Source organism: Monomorium pharaonis, chromosome 6, assembly GCF_013373865.1.
Source record: "Monomorium pharaonis isolate MP-MQ-018 chromosome 6, ASM1337386v2, whole genome shotgun sequence".
Taxonomy (NCBI): domain Eukaryota; kingdom Metazoa; phylum Arthropoda; class Insecta; order Hymenoptera; family Formicidae; genus Monomorium; species Monomorium pharaonis.
In genome coordinates, this window is record NC_050472.1 from 15,208,040 (window position 1) to 15,234,692 (window position 26,653).

At 32.1% G+C, this 26,653-nt stretch overlaps 1 protein-coding gene and 1 long non-coding RNA gene across 7 annotated transcripts in view; one reads left to right on the top strand and one right to left on the bottom strand.

The window, feature by feature from the left end:
- LOC105834792 (CCR4-NOT transcription complex subunit 2) overlaps positions 1 to 21,067 on the bottom strand; it is a 182,525-nt gene extending 161,458 nt beyond the window's left edge. For 4 of the 6 annotated variants that reach the window (XR_004963737.1, XR_004963738.1, XR_004963739.1 and 1 more), the window contains exons 1-7: positions 20,631 to 21,067; positions 19,218 to 19,757; positions 15,712 to 15,938; positions 15,170 to 15,412; positions 12,413 to 12,674; positions 11,664 to 11,771; positions 11,353 to 11,578 (exon numbers count right to left, since the gene is read on the bottom strand). Coding sequence is in view for 3 of the 6 variants with exons in the window: in XM_036288547.1 (XP_036144440.1) it covers positions 11,359 to 11,578; positions 11,664 to 11,771; positions 12,413 to 12,674; positions 15,170 to 15,412; positions 15,712 to 15,938; positions 19,218 to 19,552 (1,395 nt within the window). In the remaining 3 variants the exon portion in view is untranslated. Of the gene's footprint in view, positions 1 to 4,081; positions 4,101 to 11,352; positions 11,579 to 11,663; positions 11,772 to 12,412; positions 12,675 to 15,169; positions 15,413 to 15,711; positions 15,939 to 19,217; positions 19,758 to 20,630 lie in introns of those variants that run through there. The other 2 variants (XM_036288548.1, XM_036288546.1) reach the window with 2 other exon arrangements.
- A 3,526-nt stretch (positions 21,068 to 24,593) lies between these two features.
- LOC118646388 lies at positions 24,594 to 25,022 on the top strand. Its single transcript, XR_004963927.1, has 3 exons — positions 24,594 to 24,637; positions 24,749 to 24,879; positions 24,974 to 25,022. It is a non-coding gene; the product is annotated as an uncharacterized LOC118646388 (long non-coding RNA).
- Positions 25,023 to 26,653: the final 1,631 nt, after the last annotated feature.

Sequence of the window (26,653 nt, forward strand, 5' to 3'; positions counted from 1 at the left end):
AGAAAAAAAAATCAAAATAAGCTAGGAAAAGGCGAAAGACATATATAAAGAAAGAACAGAAAATGCAGATCGGTTGGACAGCATTGGTAGCATGTCAACGGAAGAAATCTGGAAGAAACTGAAGAATTTGATTCAACAGGCAATAGTAAAGAAGAAAGTGAGGTGGAAGAGAAAAGAAATAGGACACAGAGAAAGGTGGGACAGAGGATGTACAAAAGAGAAAAGAAAATTGAACAAGACCCTAAAGAATTGGAAGAAAGGAAGGATCACAAGAGGAAAGTATTTAGAAGAGAAAGGTAATTTTAAAACCTATGTAGAACGGAAGCAAAAAAAATAGAGAGAAAAGGAAGAGAAGCTCAGAAACCTGAAAAATTAAACGGATATATGAAAACACATAATTAGGAAAAAAGGTAGAAAGACACAGATAAGGAACAACATGTCGAGGAACAGATGGAAGAGACACTTCATGGAACTGCTAGATGGAGTGGAGAAAGACGAAGGCAGAACAGCAGCAAAGGAGATGGAAAACAAAATAGAGAGGATTAAGGAATGGAGGGAAGAGGAGATTGAAGAGAAAAATATCGAAAAGGCATTGGAAAGACTGAAAGATAAGAAAGCTCCAGGAATTGACGGGATTCCAATGGAAGCGTGGAGGTATGAAGGCGCGGCGGTAAGAAGAGGACTAACAGAAATAATAAGAAGTATTTGGAAAAGCAGTGATTTAGATTGGAAGATAAGCGTTATAGTTCCATTACATAAGAAAGGAGACGAGGAAAAAACGGAGAATTACAGAGGAATCTCATTATTCTGTTCGGCATATAAGATTTGTGCGGAAATGTTAAGGAACGAGTTAAAAAAGGAAACAGATAAGATAGAGGAGAATTGCCGAAGAGCCAAGGAGGATTTAGGAGAGGAAGAAGAACAATAGACAACATTTTCATTTTGAACCACATAGTGCAGAGGGAAAAGAGGAAAAATGAGAGTAAGGTCTTCGCCCTCTTTGTGGACCTGAAAACAGCATTTGACAACATTCAAAGAGAAAAACTATGGTGCATAATGGAAGAAGGTATAGAGAGCCAGACGGTTAGAAGAGTAAAGAAATTATACGAGGATACAAGAATAACAGTAAGAACAGCAGAAGCAAGGTATTTAACAAAAGGAGTAAGATAGGGATGTGTGATGAGTCCATTGCTTTTTAATTTGTATATTGCGGATTTAGATAGATACATGCGTAGAAGAGACATAGGAGGTATTAAATTATATAAAGAAAGAATATGGTCGTTAGCGTACGCAAACAATATGGTAATTTTAGCTAAAAATAGAGTAGGATTACTAGATATGATGGACACACTCAAAAAAGTTTTAAGAGATAAGAAGCTAGAATTGAACACAAAAAAAACAAAGGTACTAGTTTTTAATAGGAATAGGAAAGAGAAAAGAGAAAAGTGGATCTGGGAATATAAAGAACTGGAGGAAGTGAGAACTTTTAAATATCTCGGTTTTACATTTAATAGGAAAGGGGATTATAAAGATCATATTAAGAAGTTAGTGTGGAAAGGGAGAATGGCGGCAAACAGAGTCTGGGAGTTAGAAGAAAGAATTTGTAGGAACGATTTTAGTAGAAGATGGACTTTATTCAGGTATTTGGTTAAAAGTGTAATGGAATACGGAGTAGAAATATAGGGATGGGAAGAAAAAAGGAATTAGAAAAGATAATGATGGATTACGCAATGGATTTTTAGTCTAGATTTTTGTATCCCTAGGTATTTAATGGCAAGGGAATTAGGTTTAGATGCGAATTAAATGGGAAACTAGAGCTAGGAGATTTGAGAAAAAAATGAAGAAAATGGAAGAGCATAGGTGGGTTAGAATATCCTGGAGCGAAAAAGAAAGGGAAGATTGGCAAGATCAGTATGGTTTAGAGAGGGAGAAGTATTATAATAGGAATGGATGCACGAAAGCAATAGATACATTAGAAAAAGAAAGTTATTTAAAAAACTGGAAAATAGAGATAGAGATATTCAAAAACAAAAGAATAGTAGATTTAGAAATGCGAAGTTTAACGTGAGTTACAAAGAACAAGAGTTAGATATGACAGGTGCTAAACCCAAATACTTAAGACGGAATAATTTAGAGAATAAAAGAAATGCGGTAGGAGTAAGAGCGCTAGTTAGACTAAGATGCGGAAACATGAAATAATACAATAAGTATTGATTGGAAGAAGAGAGGAGAGTATGTGTATTCTGTAGAAAAGGAAAAGATGAGTTAGCTCTTTTTGTAGAAGAATGCGTAGTTGCAAGCGTATAGTTTAAACTGCTAGAAAATAATAGGAATGAAAGAATAGAGAGAGTCAGGAGCAAGGAATTAGATGTAGTTAAAAAAAATGTATTGAAAGAATTTTGGAGAAAGAAGGAAAGACTAGAGGAAGCAAGAAGAGATTGTTTGTTAAAGAATAGAGGCAGCAGAGAGTTAAAAGTAAGAGCCAAGTCAAAGTATTAAGTAGAATTAAAGTAATAGTATTAAGAGAGGGAATAGATATAATGTAAGGTAGACGTAATAGTGAAGAGATAGGATAGAAAAGAAGACTGTTAAGACCAAAATTATTTTTTATAAAGAAGAAAAACTGTGATAACGAGCTGAAACGTAATGGAGACCTGCGCGGTACCTGTGATTATTTTGTAAAATACTCAGACTAGTCATTTGACATATATTATTATTATTATTATATGGGAATTATTTATGGTGCGAAAATCTTTACATTTAAAAAAATGGATGAACTTAACAGTAGGAAGTAAGTTGAGGGAGGCGAACTAGAAAGAATTGTAAAATAGGTAATAGTAATCTAAACTAGAGCAGGATAACTTTAGGATGAAAGAACAGAAGAATGGAAGGATGAATGTGTAAATTTTGTGTAAACCAAGTCCCCTTCTTAGCTGTAAAAAGCTGATGTAAATAAATATTATATACAGGATCATTCAGAACAACTTTAGATCCGTAAAATGATGTATTCCTGACACAATTCTAAGACAATTTTTTCTTTACCAAAATTTGAGTACAAGCGTAGTTTTTGAGTTATAAGCAAAAATAGTTAGCAAATCACGCGTGGCGCTCGTGACGCGTCGCTCCTGCCTGCCTTCTGTACTCGAATACGTCATTTTACGGACCTAAAGTTGTTCTGAATGACACTGTGTATATATACACGGGAAGAAGTTTGGCACAACTGCTGCATCATAGGTGGTAATGCAGCGCCACCTCGCATTTAGGACTACAAAGTGCCAGTTTTAAGTAACTGACAGCACTAAGCGCCGGGAGAACTGTTCTCCCCACCCTAATGAGGCAGCCACTGCACTTTAAGGTTAGGAATGCTGCGGTGCAAAATTGGGACAGCAGGGCTCCCGATTGGGACAGCAGGGCTCCCAAACTGAGAGAGTTGCCAAAGAGAAGTACAACAGCGCACTCTCATTTCGTACAGCTGTTACACTAGTTAGTGCTTCTATATTGCCAAACTTTTTTCCGTGTATGTATATATATACAGAGGGTAAATTTTAATGGCTGTCCCAACTTTTTACCGTGAAAGATGAAATTACCGACTGCAATCTTAGTATACACATGTACGGCATTTGCACATGCATATGTACATGTGTGTACTAAGATTGCAGTCGGTAATTCCATCTCTCATGGTAAAAAGTTGGGACAGCCATTAAAATTCCTGTATATTCAGTAATATGGTTTTGTATATATTTTAAATAATATATACTATTATCCCACATAGAAATTGGCATCCAGTGGATGTCCAATGGACGTCCATTAAACCTCCATAGATCCATGGGACGTCTTGTCCATGGTGGAAGTCAGATGGACGTCCATTAGAGATCTAGTAAACTTCCTTAGCTCCATTGGAGGTTTACCTCCATGGTAGAAGTTAGATAGACGTCCATTAGAGATCCATTAAACATCCATAGCTCCATTGAATGTTTTCTTCTATGGTGGAAGTTAGATAGACGTTTATTAGGGATTCATTAAACTTCCATAGCTCTATGGAACATTTACTTCCATGATGGAAGTTAGACGTCCATTAAGGATCCATTAAACTTCCATAGCTCTATGGAATATTTACTTCCATGGTGGAAGTTACCCAGACAACATGCTTGTCAGAATGAAAACTTTAAGAAAACTTTTTAAAGAAAACATTTATATATCTTGGAAATGATGTCAAAATGGTAATATTTATCAGAGACGTTTACTAAGAGAGGTCTTTGAGATATCTCATTGAAGAGTTTTATTTAAGTTTCTTGAAAATGTTATCCTTATGACATCAGTTAAATGATATCAGCTTAATGTCTCATAAAAGATATCACAATGCTGTCCGATTTTTGAGCGTTCATGTGCGTCGTAGTTGACTCAAAAATCACGCAACACTATAACATTCTAAATGAGAGACCCATTTGATATTTAAAAAAATTATCATAAAGATAATGTTTTCAAAAATAACGGTTTGTCTATAATTACTGTGCACAAAAAAATGCACAAAATCTAATTCATCATGTACTGAACAAAAACAGGATAATAAATGTACTACTCAATTTTTCTTAGAATATATGATCTATATAGTTAACCATCTAATTAACCATTTAAACGCTTCAAAGTATTAATGCTAAATAGATCGCATTTTCATCAAATTATTAAGGTTATGGAAAAAGATAAATTTAACAATGAAATTAATAAGTAAATAAATTAATGCTATTTATTTTTAATGTTTTGCAAAATTTAATTGCTTTTATAAAAAATAGTATAATTGCGTCAGTTTATAACATATTGGTATATGTAGACAATAACAAGTATCCATATCGATGAGTCAAATTGGCGTAGCAGATAGAGTACAAGGTTCGTAATCCTAAGGTCCCGGGTTCAAAACCCACTAGCGGCAAGTAATAAAATAAATATAATTTAAATTTAATTAATTAATAAAAATGTGTCCTAAATTTAGTATGTACTGTTGATAAAAATAATTTTTAAAAAATAAAATTTTTATTTTAAATTCTTATTTCGTCAATCATCTATTGAGGCTCCATGAAGCCTCTACTAATGATCCACAAAACATCCGCCAGTCATCCACCGAGGTTTCGTGAAGCCTCTATCAATAATCCATACAACGTCTAATAGACCTCTTTGACGACGTCTAATGGAGGTCTAATAAACGTACGCACTGCGGAACTGTGGATTTCTAATGGCTCTATATTGGACGTCTAATGGACGTCTACTGGAAGTTCAAACTTCCATGGCAGACGTCTAATGGACGTCTATTGGAGGTTTCATTTCTATGTGGGATAATGATAAAGCGTTTCGATTAACATATTAAAGTTATATAGAAACCAAAAAAACATAAAAATTAATGTTTTACTAAAAAAAATCTTAGCGCTGCTATAAAAAATACTTTCTAAATTACAATCAGTGGAAAATCAGACAAATCAGTGAGAATACACTAATTTTCAGTAGTATATTTGTCAATTAGTGAAATAAATACATTTATCTTTCATGTTCTGGTTATACACTAATATTGAAACGAAAATCACAAAGATAGTAAATACTCATAGTTATATAAGTATCACAGCTAATTATTACAGTTATATAAGTATAGTACTGTAAATCAATGATAATACAGTGATTACAATTTGGAAAGGACTAAAATATTAGTAAGTATAATTAAGAAAAAATTAAGAAAATAAATTTATTACTTAAGCGTTATTTACACAGAACGATTTCGTTTATTCGTTTTCGAACAAGCGTCTTAATTCGTCAGCGAATTCGCTGATAAAAATGCTGATATTTTATTTGCTCTTCAATTTTAAGGTTGCGACGTCTAATAATCAATACCATAAAGATGAATATTTCCAACTTTCACTCTTTTAGCAAATAAAAAATGGTGGGACTTAGCAACATTTAAATAGTTTAATTTAGAGAGTATTTTCTATAGCAGCATTAAAAATTTTTTTGGTAAAACATTAATTTTTATAATACTTTTTTGATTTCTATATAAACTTTAATATGTTAATCAAAACATTTTACCATTATAATAGTATAATTATAATAGTATAATAGTATATATTATTTAACAATATATACAAAACCATTTTATGGAATATAATATTTTATAATATTAAAAAGTAATAATAAATAATTTCTGTATAAATATTAATTCTTATAGCTGGCGCATTTATTTCGTGTAATCATTTTTATAAAGAAGACAAATTTTTTTGTCCTTGTATTTTAAAAGGCAATTTCTTGCAATTTCACACATTAAAATTTATTTTGTATTGTGTAAAAAAATAAGAGCCATGTAAAATAAAAAATATTACTTAGATTTATGTAACATAATACATTTTCCTGAAACACACACACACACACACACACACACACACACACACACACACACTTTTTTAAAAAAAGATAATTTTGTTTATTATTACACACAAATAGATTTGGCTTTCAATGCTCTATAATTTGTGTCCTTACAAAATTTTTGAAATTTTGCAAAATAAAAGTGAAAATTAATTAACAAATTTAAAATTTTAGAACACAAGTATACTATTGTAAAGACTGTAAAGAGTATAAAATATCATAAAACTTTTACATAAAACATTTTTTTATAAACTTTATATTTTTAAAGATATTCGCCAAAAACAAAATAATCTGTTATCTTCAAGAGGTGGTTTTAATTCATAATGTCAAGATATGCCGCCAAAAAATATGAATCTAATTTTCTTATACTCTACAATATATCCAAAGCTCATTAAAATCGATGAGGGACACTTCCGACCTTGTAAGTATATAACTAACATCAATAAATTTTCGACATAATATATGGTTATTCTTCACTACCTAAAAGTTGGATTTTCAATCAAAGTTTACACAATTATATTTTATTAAAAACAACATTTCAAAGTATACAATGATTTGTACACATGTTGCTTAAACCTCCCTCTTTAAATAAAGATAGAAGTTAATAAGACTATTATAAACCAGTGCTTGAGCCTAGTTGCCCTTTTCGAGCCGATTCCCGAACGCGCCGCCTCCTGTGCCCCCACTACCGCGCGCGGCCTTGACGGCCGAGCCGCCGATCTCGCTCGTACGCTTTGTCTCACAAGAGAACCTCGCGAACTCGAAAATTCTGATTTTAATGAAACTTGGCATAAATGTAGAGGGGGTAAATACATGAATTTAGAAATTTATCGTAGCTGCCCATAAACGGTTTAAAGGGGTGAAACCACCCTTCAAAAATTGAGACATTTTTCGTTTTCTCGATATATCTCGTAAACTAAACAAAATATTAAAAAATGTTTTATAGAAAAGTCTTACAATAAAAGTACTTCTATCTAACTACAATAATTAAATTTTAAAAAAATTTTTTTAAACAATTGTTTTTTAATTTTTGAAAAAAAATTTTTTTTCAAAATTTTATTAATGTAGTTAGATAGAGATATTGTTACCATAAAACTTTCGTATAAAACATTTTTTGATATCTCCAATAATTTTCGAGATATATCGGAAAAAGCAAAAATCTGCTCTACACTATGCACTGAAAAAAGCATGAGAGAATGCGATATCACCGTGACGGAGAGCGTTAAAAAATATTTTAAAGAAATTTTTTATTAAGGTTTATTTATGATATTAAATATAATATAAGATGCTAAAAATGTAATAAAATAAAGTAATATAAAATAATAATATTTTGTATAATATAATAATATGTAATAATATAATATAATAATGTTGCACGTGCATGCATGCTGATGTGAGTGAGAGAGAAAGAGTAAATAATATTAATATAATATACTATAAAATATTTATATCCAGACTTCTTGGTCCAGATTCATTAAAGAAGATTTCTGGGACATTCCTAAAAGCCTATTAAAGAAGCTTAAAAAACTTCGATTCCTACTCCTACCAAATTGTCAAGTAAAAAAAAGAAACGATCTTCGATCTAGATCAAAATTAATGTAATCTATGATGTTTGCGCGTGCGTAGGGTAAACGCGATCGCACGAAGGGAATGCCGGGATCCGTCCCGATAGAGACGCGAAGTGAGTGGTCAGGAATGCGGGAGATTCACGGGAGATGATAGGAATAAGAAGGAGGCGTTGGTATCACTCACAATTAATTATTTATTCACAAACGAACGTTCGAAGCGAGGGGCGAACCGTATCTTTTACAAGGTGTCGGATATCTTGATACGCCCTGATATTACGCTGCCTAATCGACGCGGAAATCTTGCAGAGCCTCGAGATCGAGGCCCTCGTGAATCCGGAAATCTTGCGCGCGATCCGACGGAGATCTTGTACGCGAGGCGGAGGACGTTCGCGGGAAAGATACGGTCACCTGCGCACGGACGTAATACACTCACAACATTCACGCGAATACAAAACTGAAGAATTAATCAACGTTGGTTGACGGGAGAAATAATTAACGCGCACTATCACTGCGCGACTGAAGAAGCGGAAGTGAATCCCCGCAGCTAGGATCGGCGAAAGATGGGAGAGATCTGCTGGACGATCTAATTTCGGTGCCGGGCTGCGAGAGACTGGCGAATTTGGCATTGTAAAACAATCACGATCGGAGGCGAAAAAAGGGGCGGTAGGGAACCGATATCGAGACTTATTTGGGCATTGATTTGGACGTGCCCTTTTTTGGGCATGTTTATTTGCATAGTTACCAAGATGCATAGTTACCGGCGATGCGAGCAAACGAAAATCGCGCGCGTGAGGAGCTAGTGACAGCGCCGCGCAACTCGATGCGTCGAAGAAATGAACTACAAGAAGCTCGATGGCTGTCAGGAGCTCTCACTACTCGCGGATAAAACAGAGCCAATAAAAAGGAAATGTTAAAACTCTAAAGTAGTTGTTATAGTCTCGAACATATGATCTAGATCAAATGTATGAAAAATGATCTGTGATCTGATCTAGATTTAATATTTTGATAAAGATCTTGATCTGATTTAGATTATTTATTTAATGATCTATTACAACACTGGAATTAAGTAATGCGATATTTTTCATTACGCATTACTTTTGAAATAAGTAATGCGATTTTTTTCATTACGTATTATTGTTTTAATAATTAATGAGTAAAGAAATAATTACTTATTAAAAAATTAATAAGTAATGCATTATTTTTTAATTTGCATTTTCATTACCCTGATTCAAAGTATATTGTTGTTTAATGTATAATGCCACACTAAAATATGTTAATTTTGTATCTAGACATGGATATATCTCTATAACATCCACATGGATTTATCAATATAAGAAAAAGATTTTGGACGCGATACTTTTGCAAGATCGACAGAGAGCGAAATAATGCTTTAATTGACAAATCATATGGCCGATTTGGATTGGCAGATATCATCGATCTGCGTCGACTCTTTGGCATGTCATCGCTAATGGATCCGGACCAAGAAGTCTGGATATAAATATTTTATATTATATTATATTATTATATTACTATATTATATTAATATTATTTACGCTTTCTCTCACTCACATCAGCATGCATTCACGTGCGACATTATTATATATTATTATATTATTATATATTATTATATATTATATTATATTATTATTATATATTATTATTATATATTATATTATACAAAATATTATTATTTTATATTACTTTATTTTATTATATTTTTAGTATCTTATATTATATTCAATATCATAAATAAACCTTAATAAAAAATTTCTTTAAAATATTTTTTAACGCTCTCCGTCGCGGTGCTATCGCATTCTCTCATGCTTTTTTCAGTGCATAGTGTAGAGCAGATTTTTGCTTTTTCCGATATATCTCGAAAAGTTTTGGAGATATAAAAAAATATTTTATACAAAAGTTTTATGGTAACAATATCTCTATCTAACTACATTAATAAAATTTTGAAAAAAAAATTTTTTTTTCGAAAATTAAAAAACAATTGTTTAAAAAAAATTTTTTTTTTTTAATTTAATTACTGTAGTTAGATAGAAGTTTTATTGTAAAACTTTTGTATAAGATTTTTTAATATTTTGTTTAGTTTACGAGATATATCGAGAAAACGAAAAATGTCTCAATCTTTGAAGGGTGGTTTCACCCCTTTAAACCGTTTATGGGCAGCTACGATAAATTTCTAAATTCATGTATTTACCCCCTCTACATTTATGTCAAGTTTCATTAAAATTAGAATTTTCGAGTTTGCGAGGTTCCCTTGTCAGAAGCAGCTCTGTATAAGAAATAGTGCCCTGCACCACAAAATTCATTAAAATTACTTTAAGTAAATAATTTTTGTTTTTATAAACAAAAAAGTACTAACTTTTTTATTACTAATTTATTTTATGTAGTATAACAATGTGTAAAAACATAATATGTAAATTAGAATTTTGACAATAGTTTTCCACATTATCCGTGAGGTACTATTATTGATGCGTTTTTTTTAAGTGGTTTCCCCAGTGAGCCTAATCCACTAAAAGATGAAATATAATATACAGCTTGGCAGGAAAACAAAATTTTATATATTGTAAGATATATAAAAACGACAGGAAAATTAGAAGAATGCCAAGCTATATATTATATTTCATCTTTTAGTGGATTAGGTCTACTGAGAAAACCACTTAAAAAAAAGCATTAATAATAATACCTCGAGTGATGTGGAAATTAAACTATTGTCAAAATTCTAATTTATATATTATGTTTTTACATATTGTTATACTACATATGAAATAAATTAGTAATAAAAAAGTTAGTACTTTTTTGTTTATAAAAACAAAAATTATTTATTTAAAGTAATTTTAATGAATTTTGTGGTGCAGGGCACTATTTCTTATACAGAGCTGCTCCTGAGACAAAGCATACGGGCGAGATCGGCGGCTCGGCCGTCAAGGCCGCGCGCGGTAGTGGGGGCATAGGAGGCGGCGCGTTCGGGAATCGGCTCGAAAAGGGCAACTAGGTTCAAGCACTGTTATAAACAAATTTAAAAGTTTAAAAGTTACGATAATTTTTATATGACATACATTTCCCAGAGATACGAAAGGATTAATAAAACCTACATCTTTGTTCTTACTGTCATGTCCAAAAAAAATTATCATATTTATACAATAAAAATTTTAAAGATTTGAATTGAAGTTTTGTTTCTCAAAAATTTAACTTTATGAACTTATTTGATTTTTGTAGGAAACCCTTCAGTTGTATTGTTGGAATAATATTGAAAGCATTAAAAGTTTTTTTCTATTTCTTTTTATTAATACTTAACTCGAAAATATAGGCGTACGTGTATTATGTAGGAATAAACGCATTTAAGGAAGAAAAGGAAATAAAATTGCGTAAATACCTGTAGTCAAGGCTGAGTTTGGTGAAAGTTCGAAGGAAGATGAGGTCTACTTTCTAGTTTTGCATAATCCAAATGGAATTCCTTAGCTACCTTTCTCCAGTTTTGCGCATCAAAATAATAATAAGTACCACGTTCGTATGTCGACGTCTTTTCTACAATCCCCAAACCTGGCGCCTGCGTTATCCATACCTTTTCCTCCATATGATATCGCCACTCTCTGCTGTACCTTTGTATTATATACAAAGAATCTTATTCAAGTATTGCACGTAACAATATTCCCGAATGTATAAAAATTCATTACTTTTACTTACAATTCCGCTGCAGCAGCTAATTGCAATACATCCCCAACATTTGTATAAAACATATAAAACAGTAGATCATCTTTATATCGATTTAGTTTAACTGGCGCTAGCTTATCCCTATAAAATATAAAAATTTTTTTTTTTGAGAAAATAATTTAGTGACTTATTATAATTCTATATACACATATAATATTTTATTTCAAAATATTATTCCATTTTTATCTAATAAAAAAAAACTCCAACTCAAAAATTTAAAAAAATTAAAAAACAACCATATATAAAAAAATGTTCTAATGTGTAATAAATTATTTATTATCCAAATTCAAGAAATAAAATCTCCAAAAGTTGATCCTTTTTTCGTGCTTGTTATATTATTTACTAATAAAAAAGAAAACAAAATTTCAGAGAAAATATTTCTTTTAATGAGATTTATTTATCAATTAGAAAACTTATTAAAGCATAATTATTTAATAATATAACAAAAACAAAAAATAAGCCAATTTTAAAAAATTAACTTAATTTCTTTCGAGTAAATTTAAGCAATAAGAAAGCATTTATTATTATACATATTCTTTGTATTGTCAATTTTATAATTTTATAATTTTTTAAATTTTCAAGTTAAGGAAATTTCTTACCCTAAGATTCGGAAGCATCTCATATATGGCATATTACATATGTAGTTGATAAATATTTACAATTTTTTCTCGCAATGTAGAGACAAACTTTAACGATAAATTAACATTAAGAGATTTCAGTACCTGATCGCGGCATTTATAAGATATTCCGGTGGTACATGAAAATCTATATCTTGCGGTCGACATGGAGTTTCCGCCCAAGGGCCACCAAAATTCTGATAAAGATTTTCTGGCGAATTCAAGTTCAGTCCTAATGCAGTAAGGTCTTGACCCAGCGCTAGCGACACCAAGTTCGGATCTGTCTCCGCCGCTCTAATAAACGTCAAAAGCCCAACCATGCCGAATTGATCCTTTACCATACTCGCAGGTATGTTCGTCACCTTGCCTATTGGTAAACAGAAAAAAAATATTAAGAATAATATATTTTGTACATTATATTAGTTTCATTATTGTTTATATATAAAACAATAATCTTGCCTGTATGTATATAATATATTTAATCTTCTAAAAACTTTGATAATCTTAAATATTAGCAAAATATTATATACTGAGTAACAAAATTAACGCAACAAAAATTTTATTCAATTTCAAATAATCATAACTTTGCGAAAACTTATAGTATTAAAGTTTTTTTTTTTTTTTTTTTTCATTTTAAAGCTTGAAGTCTCTATTTTAAAGAGCCTTTATCAGATTTTCATCCTCTTCTTTTCCCTTTTCGGCATCTATTCAAAAATAAAAACGTGTTTTGTGTTCAAAAATTTTCATATTTTGACACACTCCACGGAGTGCAATGCATTTTTCTCGTAAACTTTATAAAAATTAACGTAAAATATAAACTTTTTCCTACAAATTGAAAAAAATTGAAGTCTATATGATTTTTTTTTAGCGGAGTTATGATATATCAAAGTCACCAATGCATTTTAATCTGTTTATGGCTGTCGCCAAAATTAGCATTTCTCAATGCGCACTACGAAAAGATCGCGCGCACACATTTGTAGGAAAAGGAGAGGATCAAAATCTGACAAATGCTCTTTAAAGTAGAGACTTCAAGCTTAAAAAAAAAAACTTTCCAACATGATAAGTTTTCACGAAGTTATGATTATTCAAATTTTAGTGAAATTTTGATGTAAATTTTTGTTCCGTTAATTTTGTTGCTCAGTATATTTTTATTTCAACGTTATAATAAGCACCTAAAAAGATGTGTAACCACAATGTGGTGTAATAATAATAGTATTAGTTTGATAATAATATTAAAAAATTGTAATTTTTGGTGAAGGATAGTGTTATTTTTATCTCATGTTTCTTTTCTCAATAAAATTGAATAAGAATATAAATTTTTCTTGATAAAACTATATAAAGTTCTTTATTTAAAGTCTGTGCCTGTTTAACGTTATATAATCTCATTACTCAACACACACACACGCGCGCGCGCGCGCGCGCGCACACGCACACGCACACGCACAAATAGGGCGTTTCGATCAACCAGAGGAGCCGGCATGTACGTATTTCTCATGAAAAACTGAGTCGAAAATGTCAATAGCAAAATGTTGAGGGATTAATAGTTTTTGGTGAGTTTTTAAAATTTTCCAACCATCCAGGCCGTGAAGTTTGCGCCGTCAGGCGCGACGCAATCAAGTGGCCGGCCGACCGCTTTGACAAATACCGCTAAACGGCGCGGTATCAAATAGGTACCGCATCGCACAAATCTGTGAAATCTCTATTAACATCTATTGCTGCATTTTTAAATCGAGTTTAATTTAATTAACAAGAAGTCATATCAGTTGCAAATTCGATAAAACATTTATATCAATAAAAAGTATGTGTTTCTGAAATACATTTTATGTATAAATAAATTAATAAATAAAATCGATATTAATTAAATTATCTAATCAAACAATATTAAAAACTTCAGTTAACAAACATTTCTAAAACTTCTTTTCAAAAAGTTCTATCACAAACAATATTAAGAAACATTTACATTTAAAATTCGCATTTGATGTAAATAAATATTTCATCTTTAGGAAATGAAATGAACAAAATTACGAATTGTTATGAGAAAAAAGAAAGAATCGATAATAAACCGAAAGAATAATACAATGAAAGAATCGATAATAAACCGTATTATTACTTGTTTACTTCAATTCCTTCACTGTATTATTTCCCTTTCTCTTATATCATATAATTTGAAATTTCGTTCAATTATTTTTTTTAAATGAAATATTTATTTACATCAAATGTGAACTTCAAATGTAAATGTATTCTAATATTATTTGTGACAGAACATTTTGAAAAAAGTTTTGGAAATGTTTGTCGACTAATGTTTTTAATATTATTTGATTGGATAATTCAATTAATATTAATTTTATTTATTAATTTATTCATACATAAAATATATTTCAGAAACACATACTTTTTATTGATATAGATGTTTTATAAAATTTGCAACTGATATTACTTCTTGTCAATTAAATTGGACTTGATTTAAAAATACAGCAATAGATGTTAATAGAGATTTCACAGATTTTTACGATGCAATACTCGTTCGGCATCGTGCTGTTTAGCGGTACTCGTCAAAGCGTCCGGTCATCAGTCGTTTGGTTGCGCCGCGTCTGACGGTGTGAGCTTCACGATCTGTGATTGGAAAGTTTCAAAGGCTTATCGTTTAAAAACTATTGACCCTTCAACATTTTGTTATTGACATTTTCGACTCGCAATCAGTTTTTCATAAGGAATACGTACATGCCGGCTCCTCTGGTTAATCTGGAACACCCTGTATATGTACACACAATTATAATTAGAATTAAATTCTAACAAAATCTTTGATTATCTTATCGCATTTATTCAAAATAATACGTTCGTCGAGCAAATTTCTGATTTTACCATCAGGCGATGTTTGGATGCCTCTTTTAGAAGACTGAGATTTCTCAGATCCAGGTGCTCTGTTGGCTTGCAACACATCCTGTCCGATTTCTGGACCGAGTCCTACAGATATATTCTTATCACCGGACATGCTACCACCAGGTGATGGGCCTTCTCGATTTTGCGTTCCCGGTAACGCGGGAAAGTCCTCTGAACTCATAGTAAATTCGCTCGACTCAGATGTTGGTTGCTTCACCATTCCAACTGTAATGATGACACAGGTAAATGAGAATTATGTCAACAAAATAATATTAATAATAATCATTATAATGATTATTTAATAAGCATGTAAAACGCATATTTAACAACTTTAACCGAGTACGGTTATTTGCCTTATTTATATGTAAAATAATTATAAATAAATTCATATATATAGAAAACTTCCTAATCAAAGAAATAAGTACTTTTAGATACTCGAACTAAATATGATGTATTAAGATATAAATAAACGTTTGACAATATTCATTATAAAAAAACATTTACGTGTACTTCTTGGTACCAACCATAAGGCTGTTTCCCTGGCATAGGACTAGGTTGCGGCATAGAATCACCTTGACCTCTATTCGTTAAAGAGGGAAACTCCGAGAGATCTAGCAAAGGTGGAGTACTCGTATCTCCACCGCCTCCACTCCCAAAAACAGAGTGGAAATTATTAACCGCACCTTGAGATCCGTAATTGCGACTTGGAGGTATTCCGAAACTGCCCATACTACCCATTGGATTTGAAGCTCTGTAATTTTATTGTAAATTACAACAAGTTGAAAAAACAGTGAAAAAATGTCTGCTTTTAAAACTATATGGCAATATTATAATATTTATTTAATTTATTACTTTACAATTGTTATTAATAATAATTAATGTTTTTAATTTGAACAAATCTGTAAGACATACAAATTAAGAAAATAATTACATAAATTTAAAATGTAAATTAAACATTTTTTGACGTTTTGGGGTATTTGTTACATATCCCAAAACTATTTATATGTTACATTTTTTAGATTACCTTACAATCATTATAACTAATTTTAAAACTTATTAGTAAAATTTTACTATGAATATACAACATAATGTATAAAATTAAATTTTGGTTCAAAAAATTTTATTAATTGTGACATTTATTACTATCTAGCATTTTTAAATATAACTTCACGACTAATTACGTGTAACACAAAACTTTTGTATAAGATTGTAAGGTTGATAAATCAAAAGATATGTATGCGTACACAAATATTTAAACATAAAATATATAAGCAGCATATTTTCACAATGTTAAAAACAATATTGCAACTTATTATAACTATATTAAATATGTATATTTTAATTCAAGAAAATACCATTTTTTGATCAAAGGATCTTAATATTATTTATCTATAATACTATTTATATATTAATTATTAAATTCATTTTTTAATTTCATAAAATATGTGCTTTGTTGGATTTTATAAAACAATTATAAATTAAAGTTAAAAATAATGTTTCAAATTAAATTAATCGTCAAATTTACTGGTTAATGGCCAGGGCACAAAAATCTCTGTAACATTAGTTACATTACGTTAAGTATTATAAATCCATCGTACTTAAAATAAATTTAAGTCGATGCACAAAAAATATCTTAATGTAAGTTCCTCAGTTAAGAATTTCTTTATGCACAGAATAAAGTCTGTTTTTAAGTAAAAAGTTTAAAAATTTAAGATGGTGTGCAACAAAAATTAATTAATTAAATTTACTTTATAAATATTTTATTACAATATAATTAAGACTTTTCTAAAGACTAAAAGACAAAAAAGATTTTAAAAATGTTGACTTATTTATTTACTAAAAACATTCGTTATTTATTTAAAAAAAAATAACAAAGATGTTGAGTCAATCAAAATTAATCTTTATTTTGATATTTTATAACTCGGTGTCAGATGCAAGTCTATTAGTCTCTTTTTTGTACCACTGCTGTACTGGTGCAACAAGTTACATGTTATGTTATGTTGAGAATAAACTTAGACTCGTACTTAAAATTAAACTTAAGCTCATATTTAAAAATAAACTTAAGTCAATATACAAAGAAAATTCTTAATGTTAGTTCTTAGGCTCTTAAGAATTTTTTAGGGCCACCACACAAGCTCTTCCATAACACGTACGTTACGTTAAGTACTGCATACAAATCTAAGTTTGTATTTAAAATTTAACTTAAATCAATGCACAAAGAAATCCTTAACGTAAGAACTTAAGAACTTACGTTAAAAGTTTCTTTGTGCGTTGATTTAAGTTAAATTTAAGTACAAACTTAGGTTTGTGGAGTACTTAATGTAACGTAACGCGTTAGGGCCACCGCACAAACTCTTCCATAACGCGTTACGTTACGTTAAGTACTCCATACAAACCTAAGTTGTACTTAAAATTTAACTTAAATCAACGCACAAAGAAATCCTTAACGTAAGAACTTAAGAACTTACGTTAAAAGTTTCTTTGTGCGTTGATGTAAGTTTAATTTTAAGTACAAACTTAGATTTATGGAGCACTTAACGTAACGTAACGTGTTACGAAAAAGCTTGTGCGGTGGCCCTTAAGCGAAAAAGCTTGTACTACGGCTCTTATGTATTGACTTAAGTTTATTTTTAAGTACAACCTTAAGTTTAGGGAATACTTAACGTAACATAATGTGTTAGGGCCATTGCACAAGCTCTTACACAATGCTTTACATTACATTAAGTACTGACATTAAAGACCGCCAGACACACTTTTCCATAATGCATAAGAGAACAATAAATCAAAATCGTCTATTTCCCTTCCTAGGATAGAAATAAAGACATCTGATTATTCTTATATGTGTTATGCATTATGCATTATGCAAAAGTCTGTGCTGCGGCTCTAAACTTAAATATAAACTTAAGTTAACGCACAGAAATCTTAATATAAAAATTTAAAACTTTACTTGAAAATTAAAAATATTCTGACAAAAGTGTTATTTTTTACAATAAATTATTTAGTTTTGGGAGGAAAGGAAAGATTTTATAAATGCTTTTGAGCACTCAAATCTACCTAATAACTGTGTTTCTAATCTGTGATATGAGCATGTCGACTGACAAAATGTCGGCGTGTTCATATCATAAGCTGGATATTAAATTAATAAAAAAATGATTAGATATTTAACATCAAAATCTGCTGTAGATCGATATAGGCAAGCTCATCTTTATATATATTTTCATCAGTTGAATAACCATTCAACTTATTAAATTCTTAAATTCAGAAATATATATTAAATACTGTCAATACAAGCCAATATTAGATGTTTGCATTGTAATTTCTTGTTGAAAATTCCTCCAATCTTCAACACATGCAAACAGTATGGATTGACACATTTTTAAACAAAATTTAAAAATTAAATATATGAGATACATAAATAAGAATTAATTGTTTCAACTGTTGAAACATAACAATCTTAACAAATCATGGACATACGTGAGTTCAAGAAGGTTAAGATATTTCGTAGCATTGTTATAAAAGGAGGAGGAGCAATAAGCTACAAATTTCTATGTTTAAACAAAATAACAATCATGTTGAACATGCCTGTTTAGGCTGAAAACAGCTTAATTTAGTTTTTTTATTTATTAAGAAATTGTTTCTGATAATTTACAATAAAATCCAGAGGAGGCCAAAATCATGGCTTATTGGTTCTCCTTCTTTGACAATCAATTTAAGATATTATTTCTAGCTTCAGTTTTTAATTATTTTAAAGTTTGATTAAATTGACATTCAATTTATGAAATTAAAACATGTATATTTAATAATTGATATAAAAATATCAAGCACCAAGATTTGTCATTTTGACCAAAAATGATGCTTTCTTGTATTCACATGTTAATCCAATATTCAACTTATTGTTTATATTTTAACAAAATATTTCTGAAACATTGCCCTGCAATATATAATATTGCTGCAATATAACTGCAAGATCTTATGCTTGTATACGAGTAACAAATTACTTCTTAATTTAGACAAAAAGAAGCAAACTAACCCAAGAGCAGGCATTGTACGTCTATCTGTAAAAGCTCTCTGTCCAAATAGTCCTCTACTGCCCATAGGAGAGAGTTGTTGCTGCTGCTGATGATGACTGTTCTGTCCACCACTGGAGACTGATGCTCCAGGATAAATGTTAGTGGCGACTATCGCCGAGTTGACTGTACTAGAGGTGCTTGCAGACGAGCCTGAGAACATACCCGAGGTAGGAGTGACATGACCCGTGAGGGCCGCGCTGCTCAAACCCCCCCCACCACCACCACCAGCTGTACGTGAAGTGAGACTTGCGTTCGCAATACTGCGTGGCGGTTGTTCAAAGTTCAGATTGGCCATAGCCCAGTGGCACTACCGTGAAAAAAATTGTTCTCGCCTACACCAATCGCAGACACACCAATCACTCTTGTCTCGTATTCAGATATTCTTGTATTCAGATCAGCACATTCACTTTTCTTTCTCTGGTACAACACTCGAGGATTGTCTGATCTCATGGAATCGCCAATGATCCATGACAAAAATGTTTGTGACAGCTTGTAGAAACCTAGAACAGGAGAAATTCCAATAAATTATTTTATTTAATCTTTGTATTAAAATATACCATATAGTTTATCCCCTTTGCAGTATCAGCATTAAAATATAATACAGAAAAATAATATACCTAATAAGGAAAAAGTTTACCTTTATGAGATATATTTAGTAATCCAAACAATTATATACATATTTATGTACAAATTCAAATTTTTTACATATGGCATATATGGCAATAAATATGGTAATGTAATGAACATTAAGTTTTGAATAAATTCAATATATTTAATCAATATTGCTGTAAACAGATCCTCATTGTAATACTTTATAATTGTAACAGTAGATGCATACTCTTTATATACATATTTTCTACATTGTTTGTAAATCTATACTTTACATATATATCAATAACTCAAAAAAGAAATATTTTATTTTAATCTAATATTTTGATATAAAACTAGTTACTATCAAGTTCTGTCCATAAAGCCTGTATAAAACAAGGTATTGGATATTGAGGATTATGAATTGGACACTAGAATTCAAAGAACTCAAAGAACTAAAAATAAAAATTATCTGACTAATAGTTTTAATCTTCCAGTTTGTCTTTCTCAATCTCTAATGCAGAACCCAACACAAGGTTTAGTAAAAGGGGAAAAAAGAAAAATCATATCTGCAGATTCGACAGCGACAGACGACGTATCTTGCGCGTTAATGCCAATTTTATTCCGCAGAGACATTATCACAGTAACATTTAATGTATTCACTTTTCTGTTCGGCGGATCAACAGCACAAAGGGGGAGTGGAAAGGGAAGAAAGCGAAAGGTTATACAGCGCGTAAGATGTCAAAATAATGTGAAAGAAAAATATAAAGAACTGCGAGCAATACCTAGGACGAGCGCCTGTGCTGCGTATATCACGACGCAACGAATTCCATTGTATTCGTGATGATAAACAATGTAGACGAATATTTAAATGAAAAAAAAAGAAAAACACTGGCTCCTTCGTTCTCGGTCTCCCTCTTTTTCTCGCTCTCTCGCACGCGCACGCGCGCGCGCGGAGACGTCGTCGATGTGCCTCTCGTTGTCGAGGTTGGTTGACGAAGCTGGTAGTAGACTCTCACAGAGGATCTTTCTCGCGTAATTCTGAACAAGCGGGTAGAACAATATTGTCGCTTTGTTTTTTTTATTTGTCCGCGCTTAATGTTAAATCACAAATTCGCACGTGGATATTGAGACCGATGAGAATCTCATAAACATTACACAGTAACCACTTCGGCAACAAGGATCCAGTGTTTTGTCACTCACAGTTTCACGAACTTAAACAACACTAGAGATCCGAGTGCTACCTAAAGCCCTGTACACGATGCAAGAAATTGGACAAAGTTATAGCACCAAGTTTTTGAAACTAGAAATTGTATCGTGTACACTAGTTTTTTTCTAACAATAAATTTGAACACAGTTCTATTATGATAGACCAGATAGACCTATGAGGTCTGTTCGCGTCACATGCCCCAACATGCTCCTATTCACCCCAACGCACTCCAATACGTTGATTCCGATGACGCCAACCTATTAGAATGCGTTGGAGTGAGTAGGAGCATGTCGGGGCATGGCGACGCGAACAAACCACGCGACGATAGTAGCGTCGGTAAAGTCAGTTGGAAGATCGTCGCTCTGTTCAAGATAACGCAGGAATCCCTCAAATATGCTAATACAGCCGCGACACTCGTGTAAGATACTGCGGGTGGCTAATAATACATTACAAACCGAGCAGTATTCTTGGCAGTCACCGAACCCGATATGTATGTAGTGGCGCAGTTTGTATGTGTAAAGCAAGTGGGTCTCGGGGGAGCTTGGAGGTAGCAATTATCGCACAAGTAATAAGTTTTATCAATACGATGTTGATAGAACAATGACGCGGTGCAGCATGCAGTGCTTATCCAATTAAAATAGCCGCGCGTGATAGGTATCGGCTCGACCAATCCGGGAGACGAATAGTTAATAGAATTAGTAGGGCACATTTTCACGGAACATTGCGAACGCGAATGGGAATTTATTATTATTAGAAATGTGTGAGTTGTTATCCTACCTTTAGGTGACTCTCTTGATTGGCTGTCAGCTTGGTCGGCTCAGGAGGAGTCGTGTTGTGGCTACCCCTCGGTGTATTACCCTTCTGTGATTGGACGGTCGCAGGAAACGATCTTCACAGTTATGGTGAACTCGCGTGATATACGTTGAACGTGATTTAAGGAATGTTGAAATTGAATAACAAATTCGAGTCACTGAATCTATCAGTTTATTATAAAAGTAAAATTATTGGTTACAATTACACTTAAGGTTAAATTAGAATATAAAGTTGAGTAGCTAAACAATTATACTAAATTAATTATTTAAGACTTGAATTAGAATTAGAAGTAGAATTAGATTTGGAATGGAATTGGAACTTGAACTAGAAAAGTGAACCGCTCGCGAGAACTGATTACTTCTAACTGCGCGCCTTATTCTAAGACATGGCGTGGGGACGCCGCTTAAGATATCCCCACTCCCATACGCGGGGTCGCGTTACATTGGCCTATTCGAGGGTGGCGTCTGGTGTCATTGTGCGCGTCGTGCCTGGGGCTCGATTCTTGAAGTCATTCGCAAGAGAAACGTATACGCAAATACTCGCTCTAACAGAAAGTTGTAAGTTTATTGGTTAATAGTCATACGATAGCCAATAAATTTCTAACTTTTCTGTAAGAACAGAATTTGCGAATACGTTTCTCTTGCAAATGAATTCAAGAATCGAGCCCCTGGCGCTTTTAAGTGATTTTACTTGTCAATGGGAGGAAAAAGAAATGTCCATAAATTTGGACAAATGGTCAGGACGTGACACTAGTTTACACCGAGCACTTGGTACGCGTATCAAATAGTAAGTAACTAGTGAATGTGTTTAATCATTGGCTGATCAGCTTAAATTCACTACTTGATACGCGTACCAAGTGCTCGGTGTAAACTAGAGCATAGTTGTCCACGATGCAAGAACTGTCGCATAAAACTTGAATCAAATTTTTTTGTGGAGAATTTGGCTAAGAAATTGCACCATTATAGATATGGACCGGCAATTGCCTACAGTTTGTGTATAGAAAACGGTGTCCAGAAGAGGTGCGAGAGAGAAACAGATTTTTTAGTACTTCTTTCTCTAAAGTTACCGGAAATAACTATCGCGCATGTCAGCACACATGCATACATATGTATTTACATATATATACACACACATAAGTTAAAACACCAAAACGTATCCAATCATTGGATTTCAATGTATAATATGTACAAGCATGCGCGAAACATATTTCCGGACTCTTTGGCTTAGTTTACATCGTCAAAACCTTAGTACGCGTATTAAGTTTGGTGCGCACCAAAGCCTTAGTACGGGCGCGTTTACATCGAATGTACTAAGCATGTACTGTGAAAAATATAATACAAATTTAATTCATGTTGATGTCTCCTACTAAGACATTTTCACACCGGTTTTTAGATTTTAGCACTGAGGTTATGCTCAATTGCTAAATTCTCTCTAAAATGCGTTTTATGCGTTTACATCGACATTTGTATCACTTGGTACGCGTATCAGTTTAGTACGATACTCCTACTTGATACGCTCGTACCAAATTGATCCGGCAGCGTTTACATCGTGCGTACTAAATATTTAGTACGAATTTGATACGAATATGGTACCTGATACGCGTATCAAATGCACGATGTAAACTAAGCCTTTAGAGAGAGAAGTATGGGCTGGTATTCATAGTCGAATCTTATTTAAAGATCGTCTCAAGCAATGTCTTAAGATGCTAATACGGCTTTGTGATTGGCTGATGGCATCTTAAGACTGTACTTAAAATGATCTTAAATATGAGATTCGACTATGAATACTGGTCATGGACACGGTTTCGCTTGGTATTGCCAGTCCATATCTATAAGGTCTATGGCCAGTATTCATAGTCAAATCTTATTTCAAGATCGTCTCAAGCAATGGCTTAGTTTACATCGTGCATTTGATACGCGTATCAGGTACCATATTCGTATCAAATTCGTACTAAATATTTAGTACGCACGATGTAAACGCTGCCGGATCAATTTGGTACGAGCGTATCAAGTAGGAGTATCGTACTAAACTGATACGCGTACCAAGTAATACAAATGTCGATGTAAACGCATAAAACGCATTTTAGAGAGAATTTAGCAATTGAGCATAACCTCAGGCCGGTATTCATAGTCGGATCTCATATTTAAGATCATCTTAAGTACTGTCTTAAGATGCCATCAGCCAATCACAGAGTCGTATTAGCATCTTAAGACATTGCTTGAGACGATCTTTAAATAAGATTCGACTATGAATACCGGCCTCAGTGCTAAAATCTAAAAACCGGTGTGAAAATGTCTTAGTAGGTGACATCAACATGAATTAAATTTGTATTATATTTTTCACAGTACATGCTTAGTACATTTGATGTAAACGCGCCCGTTACTAAGGCTTTGGTGCGCACCAAACTTAATACACATACTAAGGTTTTGACGATGTAAACTAAGCCAATGTCTTAAGATGCTAATACGGCTCTGTGATTGGTTGATGGCATCTTAAAACAGTACTTAAGATGATCTTAAATATAAGATCCGACTATGAATACCGGCCATAGAACAAGCCTTCGGCACACAATACGATTTTTCATATGCTAAATCCTGATTGACCTAAAGACCTATAATCAAAGATTCGCCAATGGCGAACACAATTTTGATTGGTCACTTAAATCACATGGTTTATCCGCCATTGCGTACCCACGCTGGGCGAGGGAGAGGGGAGAGTGCTCTGTGTTGAGCAGTATAGGTTAAAGGAATATGTGTCAGAAATTATAAGGTAATTCAATCTCTGCACTCTCGAGGGTCACTATATTTTGACGATACACTCAGGAAGAACAAGAAAAATTAAATTTGCATCTGTTATATGGCTGCGTACAACTTGGAGCAGGCTCGCATTGTTTACTATCTCCACTACTTCAGACCAGAGCCCCAGACCCCAGCCGCCGGCCCCAGCCCCCATCCAGTCCTTTGAGTATATACAGGGCGTCTGGTATTTTTTTATGGGATTTTTATGAGCAGGTAAAGCGCATGAAACTGAACAGAAAAGTCCTTAACATTTTTCCATTTTCGCAATAGTTAACAAGTTAGTGACTTGTAAAATTTTCTGTATTAGCCCGGCCTACCGGCAAATGCAAGCGCGCTGAGCGCCCGGCCGCGGCGGCCGCCCCTCCCTAGCCTTGAGATTGCTAGGCGCGCGGAAGGAGTTGTTACAACAAACAACAATGACTACGCACAAGCGACGCGTAACGCTAAATTCTCCCTTTGAATTATGATAGTTCCTTATCTTTTTTAATGAAAATAAAATTTTCTAACGACAAAAAGTATGTGTGTACGTGTACATACATGTGTACAAAAAATATCAGATCTAATGCTTAAAGAAGTGATTACTAAATTTATTTTTTAATAAATAACGATTATTTTTAATAAAAAATATTTTTTTCATGATAGTCTTAAACGTCGTAAACTGTCATTATAAATTTTAAAAGAAGCTGTTATCATATGCTCAAAACAAAATTTATGCTCCTTCAAAAAACATTAGAAAATTTTATCGATTAAAATGGAAATGAGAAGCAAATAAAATGTTTGTTTCAACTTTATATTCTTAATTAAAAATTAAATAACTAGGATATTTATATTTTTAATAAAATTAATCCTTGTGATAGATTTATAATACACGGAAAAAACTTTATGGTAAAAATTACTATGGTAAATAGTAAACGCGGGCCAAGGAGGAATTATGAAAATTTTTATTATGTTTTTCATCAAATTACGACAATATTTACACTACTTATATGATATAATTCTCTGAAATTTCTTCTTACAGTTCGTGGTTACTATCATAAATAATAAAATCATACATAATTTTACTATAAAATTTTCTTCGTGTAAATTTACGAATATATGAATTTATTAAATGTTTGAAAACTTATAAACAATATTTATTTAATTTAAGAAAATTTTAGTTTGTAATGTGTGTGTGTGTGTGTGTGTGTGTGTGTGTGTGTGTGTTTGGAGGGGGGGGATACATACATACACGAGCTAAAGAATAATCACTTTGTGACAGGAAAATGATTATTCCTTAATTCAAGAATTGGTTTGTAATTTGTGTGTGTGTGTGTGTGTGTGTGTGTGTGTGTGTATGTGTGTGTACATACGCGAAAATGCTAAACATTATTTGTTTTATGTAAAGTGTGATGTTTATTATCAAGAGAATACTCTTTTCAGTCATTAAAGATAAAATAATTATTAAAAAAAATAAAATTAAAAGTGAATAATTGATTTTTTTTAAACTAGAATCATATTTTTTTACGTGTACGTGTATAGTAACCAGCGTAAATAGTAATAGTGATATAAAATCGCGGAACTAAGGCGTAATCACTTTCCTATCACAAAATGATTATTCTTTAGCTCGCGTATGTATGTACAAGGATTAATTTTATTAAAAATATAAATATCCTAGTTATTTAATTTTTAATTAAGAATATAAAGTTGAAACAAACATTTTATTTGGTTGTCATTTCCATTTTAATCGATAAAATTTTCTAATGTTTTTTGAAGAAGCATAAATTTTGTTTCGAGCATATGCATGATAACAGCTTCTTTTAAAATTTATAATGACCGTTTACGACGTTTAAGACTATCATCAAAAAATATTTTTTATTAAAAATAATTGTTATTTATTAAAAAAATAAATTTAGTAATCACTTCTTTAAGCATTAAAACTGATATTTTTTGTACACATGTATGTACACGTACACACATACTTTTTGTCGTTAAAACATTTTATTTAAAA